At 52.7% G+C, this 12,190-nt stretch overlaps 1 protein-coding gene across 2 annotated transcripts; it reads right to left on the bottom strand.

The window, feature by feature from the left end:
* Positions 1 to 8,974, bottom strand: LOC137323242 (uncharacterized). 2 transcript variants are annotated; one of them, XM_067986729.1, is made up of 3 exons: positions 8,729 to 8,974; positions 5,696 to 6,948; positions 1 to 715 (listed from the first exon to the last, which is right to left on the bottom strand). In XM_067986729.1, exons 2-3 carry the CDS (start codon positions 6,941 to 6,943, stop codon positions 629 to 631), a joined length of 1,335 nt encoding a protein of 444 aa, XP_067842830.1. In that variant the 5' UTR covers positions 6,944 to 6,948; positions 8,729 to 8,974; the 3' UTR covers positions 1 to 628. The 2 variants fall into 2 exon arrangements, with proteins under 2 accessions (XP_067842830.1, XP_067842831.1); XM_067986730.1 differs by lacking the exon at positions 8,729 to 8,974 and having other exon boundaries at positions 5,696 to 6,992.
* Between the last annotated feature and the right edge of the window lie 3,216 nt (positions 8,975 to 12,190).

Here is a 12,190-nt window from a genome sequence, read left to right as displayed (position 1 = left end):
TTTGATAGGAAACAAACTGTAAATCTTTATTTACTGAGGGTCTTTGGTAGTGGGGCTACAAACATAAAAACAGAAACTGTATGTCTGTGAGAGGGTCAATGTGTGTATGTGTCTCTGTGTTTCTGTGTGTGTATGTCTGTGTGTGAGTGCATCTGTGAGAGTCAGTGCCTGTGGAACTGTACCCCAGTGAGAGTCAGTGTCTGTGGAACTGTACCCCAGTGAGAGTCAGTGTCTGTGGAACTGTACCCCAATGAGAGTCAGTGTGTGTGGAACTGTACCCCAGTGAGAGTCAGTGCCTGTGGAACTGTACCCCAGTGAGAGTCAGTGTCTGTGGGACTGTACCCCAGTGAGAGTAAGTGTCTGTGGAACTGTACCCCAATGAGAGTCAGTGTGTGTGGAACTTTACCCCAGTGAGAGTCAGTGTCTGTGGAACTGTACCCCAATGAGAGTCAGTGTCTGTGGAACTGTATCCCGGTGAGAGTCAGTGTCTGTGGAACTGTACCCCAGTGAGAGTCAGTGTCTGTGGAACTGTACCCCAGTGAGAGTCAGTGTCTGTGGAACTGTATCCCGGTGAGCGTCGGTGTCTGTTGTGGAAAGGTTGGTAATCGAGAAAAAATAACTCTGAACTTCAAGCCGTGAGATTCAGACATGATTGTTGGGCTGGATCGCTGTCTTCTCTCCGTCCAATGCCTGATTTTTCGCACACGTCTTGCAACTGCAGAGAAGGAAGAAAAAAAATAATATCTGAGGACAGAATACCCATCGCGCTCCCCCGTACCTACTCACACACCCCATAATACCCATCAACCCCTCCCGTACCGACCCACACACCCCATAATACACATCACCCTCCCCGTACCTACTCACACACCCCATAATACCCATCACCCTCCCCGCAACCGACCCACACACCCCATAATACCCATCACCCTCCCCCGTACCTACTCACACACCCCATAATACACATCAACCCCTCCCGTACCGACCCACACACCCCATAATACCCATCGCCCCTCCCCCGTACCGACCCACACACCCCATAATACCCATCGCCCCTCCCCCGTACCGACCCACACACCCCATAATACCCATCACCCTCCCCCGTACCTACTCATACACCCCATAATACCCATCGCCCCTCCCCCGTACCGACCCACACACCCCATAATACCCATCGCCCCTCCCCCGTACCGACTCACACACCCCATAATACCCATCACCCTCCCCCGTAACGACTCACACACCCCATAATACCCACCACCCTCCCCCGTAACGACTCACACACCCCATAATACCCACCACCCTCCCCCGTAACGACTCACACACCCCATAATACCCACCACCCTCCCCCGTAACGACTCACACACCCCATAATACCCATCAACCCTCCCCCGGTACCTACTCACACACCCCATAATACCCATCACCCTCCCCAGTAACGACTCACACACCCCATAATACCCATCACCCTCCCCCGTACCGACCCACACACCCCATAATACCCATCGCCCTCCCCCGTACCGACCCACACACCCCATAATACCCATCACCCTCCCCAGTAACGACTCACACACCCCATAATACCCATCGCCCTCCCCCGTACCGACCCACACACCCCATAATACCCATCGCCCTCCCCCGTACCGACCCACACACCCCATAATACCCATCACCCTCCCCCGTACCGACCCACACACCCCATAATACCCATCGCCCTCCCCCGTACCTACTCACACACCCCATAATACCCATCGCCCCTCCCCCGTACCGACCCACACACCCCATAATACCCATCGCCCCTCCCCCGTACCGACTCACACACCCCATAATACCCATCACCCTCCCCCGTACCGACCCACACACCCCATAATACCCATCACCCTCCCCCGTACCGACCCACACACCCCATAATACCCATCACCCTCCCCCGTACCGACCCACACACCCCATAATACCCATCACCCTCCCCCGTAACGACTCACACACCCCATAATACCCATCACCCCTCCCCCGTACCGACCCACACACCCCATAATACCCATCGCCCCTCCCCCGTACCGACTCACACACCCCATAATACCCATCACCCTCCCCCGTACCGACCCACACACCCCATAATACCCATCACCCTCCCCCGTACCGACCCACACACCCCATAATACCCATCGCCCCTCCCCCGTACCGACCCACACACCCCATAATACCCATCACCCTCCCCCGTAACGACTCACACACCCCATAATACCCATCGCCCTCCCCGTACCGACTCACACACCCCATAATACCCATCACCAACCCCAGTACTGACTCCCTCGCTAGGCACCCTCTCCGTACCCACCCACTCTACCCACCCCTTCTGCTCACCAATTCCCCCTGAACCCACCCTCTCATTACCCACTCCCTCGTTACCCACTCCCTCACTATCCACTCTTTCAATACCCGCCCCTCCATACTCGCCTCTCCAAAAACCGTCCCCTCGCTACACACCCCCTCCATACCCGCATCCTCCATACCCGCCACCTCCATACCCCTCCCCTCCATACTCACCCCCTCCATACCCACCCCCTCCATACCCACCCCTACATACCGCACCCCTCCATACCCACCCCCTCCATACCCACCCCTACATACCGCACCCCTCGCTACACACCCTCTCCATACCCGCATCCTCCATACCCACCCCCTCCATACCCCACCCCTCCATACCCCACCCCTCCATACCCGCCACCTCCATACCCCACCCCTCTATACCCGCCACCTCCATACCCCTCCCCTCCATACTCACCCCCTACATACCGCACCCCTCCATACCCACCCCCTCCATACCCACCCCCTCCATACCCCACCCCTCCATACCCCACCCCTCCATACCCGCCACCTCCATACCCCTCCCCTCCATACCCACCCCCTCCATACCCACCCCCTCCATACCCCACCCCTCCATACCCCACCCCTCCATACCCACCACCTCCATACCCCTCCCCTCCATACCCACCCCCTCCAAACCCACCCCCTCCATACCCCACCCCTCCATACCCCACCCCTCCATACCCGCCACCTCCATACCCCACCCCTCTATACCCGCCACCTCCATACCCCTCCCCTCCATACTCACCCCCTACATACCGCACCCCTCCATACCCACCCCCTCCATACCCACCCCCTCCATACCCCACCCCTCCATACCCCACCCCTCCATACCCGCCACCTCCATACCCCTCCCCTCCATACTCACCCCCTCCATACCCACCCCCTCCATACCCACCCCTACATACCGCACCCCTCCATACCCACCCCCTCCATACCCACCCCTACATACCGCACCCCTCCATACCCACCCCCTCCATATCCACCCCCTCCATACCCACCCCTACATACCGCACCCCTCCATACCCACCCCCTCCATACCCACCCCCTCCATACCCACCTCCTCCAAACCCCACCCCTCCATACTTGCCCCCCCCATACCCAGCATCCTCTGAAGATGATTGATCTCCGCAGACAGCCCAAGGAGTCAGTTTCAATCACTTTTTCAAACATTGTGTCTGTGCCAGCTCTTTGCCTGAGCAATCCCAAACAAATCCCACTGCCCCGCTCTCTCCCCATAGCCCTGTATCAATCCCAAACAAATCCCACTGCCCCACTCTCTCTCCATAGCCCTGTATCAATCCCAAACAAATCCCACTGCCCCGCTCTCTCCCCATAGCCCTGTATCAATCCCAAACAAATCCCACTGCCCCGCTCTCTCCCCATAGCCCTGTATCAATCCCAAACAAATCCCACTGCCCCACTCTCTCTCCATAGCCCTGTATCAATCCCAAACAAATCCCACTGCCCCGCTCTCTCCCCATAGCCCTGTATCAATCCCAAACTAATCCCACTGCCCCACTCTCTCTCCATAGCCCTGTATCAATCCCAAACTAATCCCACTACCTCACTCTCTCCCCATAGCCCTGTATCAATCCCAAACTAATCCCACTACCTCACTCTCTCCCCATAGCCCTGTATCAATCCCAAACTAATCCCACTGCCCCACTCTCTCTCCATAGCCCTGTATCAATCCCAAACAAATCCCACTGCCCCACTCTCTCTCCATAGCCCTGTATCAATCCCAAACAAATCCCACTGCCCCACTCTCTCTCCATAGCCCTGTATCAATCCCAAACTAATCCCACTGCCCCGCTCTCTCTCCATAGCCCTGTATCAATCCCAAACTAATCCCACTGCCCCACTCTCTCTCCATAGCCCTGTATCAATCCCAAACTAATCCCACTGCCCCACTCTCTCTCCATAGCCCTGTATCAATCCCAAACTAATCCCACTACCTCACTCTCTCCCCATAGCCCTGTATCAATCACAAACTAATCCCACTGCCCCACTCTCCCCATAGCCCTGTATCAATCCCAAACTAATCCCACTACCTCACTCTCTCCCCATAGCCCTGTATCAATCCCAAACTAATCCCACTACCTCACTCTCTCCCCATAGCCCTGTATCAATCCCAAACTAATCCCACTGCCCCACTCTCTCCCCATAGCCCTGTATCAATCCCAAACTAATCCCACTACCTCACTCTCTCCCCATAGCCCTGTATCAATCCCAAACTAATCCCACTGCCCCACTCTCTCTCCATAGCTCTGTATCAATCCCAAACTAATCCCACTGCCCCACTCTCTCCCCATAGCCCTGTATCAATCCCAAACTAATCCCACTGCCCCACTCTCTCCCCATAGCCCTGTATCAATCCCAAACTAATCCCACTGCCCCACTCTCTCCCCATAGCCCTGCATCAATCCCAAACTAATCCCACTGCCCCACTCTCTCCCCATAGCCCTGTATCAATCCCAAACTAATCCCACTGCCCCACTCTCTCCCCATAGCCCTGTATCAATCCCAAACTAATCCCACTGCCCCGCTCTCTCCCCATAGCCCTGTATCAATCCCAAACTAATCCCACTGTGCCCGCTCTCTCCCCATAGCCCTGTATCAATCCCAAATCTAATCCCACTGCCCCACACTCTCCCCGTAGCCCTGTATCAATCCCAAACTAATCCCACTGCCCCGCTCTCTCCCCATATCCCTGTATCAATCCCAAACTAATCCCACTGCCCCACTCTCTCCCCATAGCCCTGTATCAATCCCCAATCTAATCCCACTGCCCCACTCTCTCCCCATAGCCCTGTATCAATCCCCAAACTAATCCCACTGCCCCACTCTCCCCATAGCCCTGTATCAATCCCAAAATAATCCCACTGCCCCGCTCTCTCCCCATAGCCCTGTATCAATCCCAAACTAATCCCACTGCCCCGCTACCATTTGTCTGAAGAAATGCTTCCTGACATCACCCCTGAATGGCCTAGCCCTAATTTTAAGGTTCTGCCCCCTTGTTCTGGACTCCCCCACACCAGATGAAATTGTTTCTCCGTATCGACCATATGAAATCCTTTTTACATTTTAAACACCTCAATTAGATCACCCCTTAATCTTCTAAACTCGGGGGAATACAAGCCTAGTCTGTGCAACCTGTCCTCATAATTTAACCCCTTTAGCCCCGGTATCATTCTGGTGAATCTGTGCTGCCCCCCCTCCAAGGCCAATATATCCTTCCTGAGGTGCGCTGCCCATTGACTGGTCTTTGTACCTGTTCTATCCAGGAGGTTGGCGAGCTGCATCGCGACGACAATCCTTCACTTACCATGTCCATGTGTCGAATCAAAGAGGGTCTAATTTCCAATTCTAACATCCAGTCGCCTTCGAGTATCTTGTATTGGTATTTCTCCAGGTTCAGCTGTTTCTCCAGGGCTTCAATGTGCCTGAGAATTGTCCAACGCCTCCTGGTGACCGTTCCCTCTTGTGCTTTGCCCGTCACCTCAAAGTCCTTTTGTTGTTGAATCATCTCAATTTCCTGCTTGGCCCTTTCCAACTGAGACTGCAGGTTATGAATCCTGAGATCTGAGTCCTGGGTCTGTTTCTCCAGAGTCTTCACTCGCTCCTCTCTCCTGAGGAGGAAATCAAGTTCTTCTTCGTCTACTCTTAATTTTGGCTTCATGCAAGTAAAATCGTCAGCCTCTTCTGAAGACTCTTGGAAAGCTGCCCTAAGTCGCTGAGGGTCTTTGCTCGATTCTACGTCTCTTGGTTCTTTATGCATTGACGGTTCCTTCTCTCTAACCCTGAACACTTTGCTGTTCGTATGTTCACAGTCATTGTAAAAACCTTTGGTTAGAGGGACTGCTAGGTCTATTACACCATATCTACATTCATGAAGGTCTACCCATTGACTTGATAGATCTGCAGCCAGTAACCCCTTGTAGAAGACATCAGGTATCAGCCTTAAAATTTTGGTAAGATGCTTTGGGGTGTCCACCTTGTGGAGATCAGTAATACTTTGGGGATTGAAGTACTCGTCTTTGATTATGCCATGGTTAAGAAGGAGAGCCCACCTCCTCCGCACATTAAAGAGCTCCTTCGCAATCTTTGGGATGGAGTCCGTTGGCACCTCAGCCTGGTTACTCCCAGGACCCCTCTTCTGCCGCTGATGGTGGTCGCTCGCTTGAGAAGATGTCGACGAGGAAAGGTTGGAGGAGTCGCTGGAAAGCCCAAGGCTTTCTGTCTCCTCGTTGACGTACAAGTTTTCACAGAGAGGGATAACGACCTTATCGTCAAAGGTCTCCTTCAGCCCTCGCAGGTAGTCCACATAGGCGACCAGCCATGCACCATAGCCATTGACATCAGAGCTGCCATCGTTGAACGTTAGCTTGTTCCAGTCTCGGCTGCTGGCGAGGTATCTCACTCGCTGCAGGTTGTTAACACTTTCTGGGTCTTGTTCAGTCAACACTGACAGAAATCTGCTCAGATTTGTGAGATCAAATGAGTCTCTGCAGCTTTGAACATGTTTATCAAATGTTCGGATCTCATTTCGGAGCGAGGCGTAAAGTGAATCCATAAGCTCTACATCAATACAAAGAGGAATGCTTTCTGGATGGCTTTTATTTCTGGGCTGCACTTCTAACTTATCCCTGACAAGGTACTTGGCAAATCACCAACTTCAAACATTTCTCAACATTTCTCAATCCAACTATTCAAAGAAAACGAGAACTGATTCAAACCCATGACTTACACAGAGTGGTGAGTTAGCTGGGTGGGTGAAGGGTCATTCCCAGTGGGTGAAGGGTCATTCCCAGTGGGTGAAGGGTCATTCCCAATGCATGAACGGTCATTCCCAGTGGGTGAAGGGTCATTCCCAGTGGGTGAAGGGTCATTCCCAGTGGGTGAGGGGTCATTCCCAGTGGGTGAGGGGCCATTCCCAGTGGGTGAGGGGGGCACTCTCCTGGGCGAGGTGGGTGCTAGATGCTCTATTCAATGTCCTCCCCCCCATCAAACATTACACGAAATGCGGTTGAACTGGACAACACTCTTTCACAAGAGAAGGTTTAATCACAGTTTCTATATGTGTTCACTTACTGTAAACACAATAAACTTTCCTTATAACAGAACTGACATCGAAACAATTTAATCAAATCACAATACAGTGCAGAAACGAACACAGAACAGCTCAGGGAATAGACACGAGTAGTCTGCTGAGACCACCGTTATCGAGATAAATACCTATAGGGGTACAGCAGTGTAATGGTTACATGGAGCAGGAATCTGGAGAACGTGAGTTCAAATCCCGCCCTGGGCAGTTTGAGAATTTGAATTCAGTTTCAAAAAATCTGGAAATAAAAATCTGGTCTCAGTAAAAGTGACCCTGAAACTGTCGGATTGTCGTAAAAACCCAACTGGTTCACTAATGTCCTTTAGGGAAGGAAACCTGCCGTCCTTACCCGGCCTGGGCCTATATGTGACTCCAGTCCCACACCACCGTGGTTGACTCTTAACTGCCCTGTGTACTGAGCAAGTGAGACACTCAGTTGCATCAAACTACAGAGGCCCACCACCAACTTCTCAGGGCATCCAGGGACAGGCAATAAATGGCCAGCGATGCCCACATCACAAGAATGACTGAGTATTAAAAAAATACTGAGAGCACCTTCCCCTGGTGCCCTGTGGGACCGGGCCCTTCCCCTGGTGCCCTGTGGGACTGGGCCCTTCCCCTGGTGCCCTGTGGGACCGGGCCCTTCCCCTGGTGCCCTGTGGGACCGGGCCCTTCCCCTGGTGCCCTGTGGGACTGGGCCCTTCCCCTGGTGCCCTGTGGGACTGGGTCCTTCCCCTGGTGCCCTGTGGGACTGGGCCCTTCCCCTGGTGCCCTGTGGGACCGGGCCCTTCCCCTGGTGCCCTGTGGGACCGGGCCCTTCCCCTGGTGCCCTGTGGGACTGGGCCCTTCCCCTGGTGCCCTGTGGGACCGGGCCCTTCCCCTGGTGCCCTGTGGGACCGGGCCCTTCCCCTGGTGCCCTCTGGGACCGGGCCCTTCCCCTGGTGCCCTGTGGGACTGGGCCCTTCCCCTGGTGCCCTGTGGGACTGGGCCCTCCCCCTGGTGCCCTGTGGGACCGGGCCCTTCCCCTGGTGCCCTGTGGGACCGGGCCCTTCCCCTGGTGCCCTGCCCTGTGGAACTGGGCCCTTCCCCTGGTGCCCTGCCCTGTGGGACCGGGCCCTTCCCCTGGTGCCCTGCCCTGTGGACTGGGTCCCTCCCCTGGACATGTCCATTTATAAATGACAAAGGAGCTTCCACCGCCAAGTGTCAGTTTACAGATGTTACCTGATGTGCAGACAAAGCCCCTGGTGAACTGACCTGTGATGTGAATCACTTCTAAACAAAATGAAGGCCTCCAATGAACCAGCCGTGGTGATGAAGAGATTGTGCCTGCTCTTGTCAGCGAGTTGCCTGGTATTCCATCGCAGGGAGCACTAGAATCCCTGCCCTCTCACCTAACGGTCGGCTGAGAGACTGGGGCCAAACACCCAGGTCACCCACTCAGCAAACTGCCTCCCCACAGTGTGAACAAGCCCAGGCAGGCTCAGTGTGATGATTGCTGGATAAATGTTTGGCCGTAACTCAGCCTTAGACAAAAGCACAGTGTGTTTGCACCTGTCACCGGTGAGTTCACTCACCCCATGTGAGAAGCCCAGACGTCACTGGGCGGAACCTGCCTCAGTCCTGCCTTCACCTGTTAATTAGAGCCTCTCACTGTTCCCAAACCAAGTGTAAAATAACACAGAATCATAGAACGTACAGCACAGAAACAGGCCATTCGGCCCAATGAGTCCATGCCGGTGTTTATGCTCCACACGAGCCTCCTCCCTCCCTACTTCATCTCACCCTATCACCCTATCCTTCTATTCTTTTCTCCCTCATGTGTTTATCGAGCTTCCCCTTAAATCCGTCTACTCTATTCACCTCAACTACTCCTTGTGGGAGCGAGTTCCACATTCTCACCACTCTCTGGGTAAAGGCTGACAAATCCCCAGGGCCTGATAATCTACATCCCAGAGCACTAAAGGAAGTGGCCCTGGAAATAGTGGATGCATTGGTGATCATCTTCCAAAATTCTATAGACTCTGGAACAGTTCCTACAGATTGGAGGGTGGCAAATGTAACCCCACTATTTAAAAAAGGAGGGAGAGAAAAAACAGGAAATTACAGACCAGTTAGCCTAATATCAGTAGTGGGGAAAATGCTCGAGTCTATTATAAAAGATGTGATAACAGATCACTTGGAGGGCATTAACGAGATTGGACAAAGTCAGCATGGGTTTCTGAAAAGGAAATCATGCTTAACAAATCTAATGGAGTTTTTTGAAGATGTAACTAGTAGAATAGATAGGGGAGAACCAGTGGATGTGGTGTATTTGGATTTTCAGAAGGCTTTTGATAAGGTCCCACACAAGAGGTTAGTGTGCAAAATTAAAGCAGATGGGATTGGGGGGAATATACTGGCATGGATTGAGAATTGGTTAACAGACAGGAAACAGAGAGTAGGAATTAACGGGCCTTTTTCCGGGTGGCAGGCAGTGACTAGTGGGGTACCGCAGGGATCAGTGCTTGGGCCCCAGCTATTCACAATATATATCAATGATTTGGATGAGGGAACCAAATGTAACATTTCCAAGTTTGCAGACGACACAAAGCTGGGGTGGAATGTGAGCTGTGAGGAGGATGCAAAGAGGCTCCAATGTGATTTAGACAAGTTGGGTGAGTGGGCAAGAACATGGTAGATGCAGTATAATGTGGATAAATGTGAGGTTATCCACTTTGGTTGTAAACACAGGAAGGCAGATTATTATCTGAATGGTGATAGATTGGGAAAAGGGGAGGTGCAATGAGATCTGGGTGTCCTTGTACACCAGTCGCTGAAAGCGAGCATTCAGGTGCAGCAAGCAGTTAGGAAGGCGAATGGTATGTTGGCATTAATTGCAAGAGGATTTGAGTATAGGAGCAGGGATGTCTTACTGTAGTTATACAGGGCCTTGGTGAGACCACATCTGGAGTATTGTGTGCAGTTTTGGTCTCCTTATCTGAGGAAGGATGTCCTTGTCCTGGAGGGAGTGCAACGAAGGTTTACCAGACTGATTCCTGGGATGGCAGGACTGACGTATGAGGAGAGATTGGGTCGACTAGGCCTATATTCACTCGGGTTTAGAAGAATGAGAGGTGATCTCATCGAAACATATAAAATTCTAACAGGACTAGACAGACTAGATGCAGGGAGGATGTTCCCGATGGCTGGGGAGTCCAGAACCAGGGGTCACAGTCTCAGGATACGGGGTATGCCATTTAGAACCGAGATGAGGAGAAATTTCTTCACTCAGAGGGTGGTGAACCTGTGGAATTCTCTACCACAGAAGGCAGTGGAGGCCAAGTCATTAGATGTATTCAAGAAGGAGACAGATATATTTCTTAATGCTAAAGGGATCAAGGGATATGGGGAAAAAGCGGGAACAGGGTACTGAGTTAGACGATCAGCCATGATCATTTTGAACGGCGGAGCAGGCCCGAAGGGCCGAATGGCCTACTCTTGCTCCTATTTTCTATGTTTCTATGTTTCTAAAGAAGTTTCTCCTGAATTCCCTATTTGATTTATTAGTGACTATCTTAATATTTATGGCCCCTAGTTCTGGTCTCCCCCACAAGTGGAAACATTTTCTCTACGTCTACCCTATCAAACCCTTTCATAATCTTAAAGACCTCGATCAGGTCACCCCTCAGTCTTCTCTTTTCTAGAGAAAAGAGCCCCAGCCTGTTCAATCTTTCCTGATGGTTATAATCTCTCAATTCTGGTATCATCCTTGTGAATCTTTTTTGCACCTTCTCCATTGTCTCTATCTCCTTTTTATAATATGGAGACCAGAACTGCAGGATTTTAATAAAGTGGCAGGGCCAGAAAATCATGTTCAGGATTTTTTTCTTTCAGGTGCCAGTGAGGGAGGAGAAACATCAGCCAGAGATTGAAAGGGGAGGAGTGTGGACACAGGGCGAGGGCAGGCAGTGAGGCATCTCACAGTTGAATAACCTGTTGCCTCTCTGATAACTGGGTACGGTGGTGCAGTGGTTATGTTACTGGATTCGTAATCCAGAGAATGTGAGTTCAAAGCTCACCACTCGTGCTGTTCAAATCCTCTAACTCCTTAGATTAAATCTTCTCTTTAACTGGTTAAATCTCGAAGATTGGGATGTGACAGAGTCCCCAATGGTCAGCATGAACCCAAGCATCTCATAGCTTCCTGAGGCACACGGGCACAGAGTGAGACTTACCAGACAGATACACACGCTCTGGGGGGAGCAGGGCGGGGCAGGACGCGTCAGTGCGATCGAAATCGGGCATCGATTTATGGGCATAAAACAGTTCTTAGGCCCCTTAAATCTTAGCACCTGTCTCAGGACCCTCCCAGATATTGGGCGGCGATGAGCAGGCGATGAGCTGCTGGCCAAGAAGGAGGAGTGTCCCAACCTGAGTCATTGGGATCGCCCGCTTCCCCCTTACCTCCCCACTCCCCATCCCCCACCCCCTCCACTTTCATCCTCCACTTTCACCCTGCCCGCCTGCACCCTGCCTCATGCTCCCCCTCCCCTTTCCCCTGCCCGTCCCCCTCCCACACTCCCCCAACCTCCCTGCTCCCCCATCCCTGCACTGAGGGAGCGCCGCACTGTCGGAGGGTCAGTACTGAGGGAGCGCCGCACTGTCGGAGGGTCAGTACTGAGGGAGCGCCGCACTGTCGGAGGGTCAGTACTGAGGGAGCGCCGCACTGTCGGAGGG

This window comes from Heptranchias perlo, chromosome 7 (assembly GCF_035084215.1).
Source record: "Heptranchias perlo isolate sHepPer1 chromosome 7, sHepPer1.hap1, whole genome shotgun sequence".
Taxonomy (NCBI): domain Eukaryota; kingdom Metazoa; phylum Chordata; class Chondrichthyes; order Hexanchiformes; family Hexanchidae; genus Heptranchias; species Heptranchias perlo.
The sequence above is the reverse complement of the archived record's forward strand: the minus strand, read 5'-3'. Positions and strand labels throughout refer to the sequence as shown.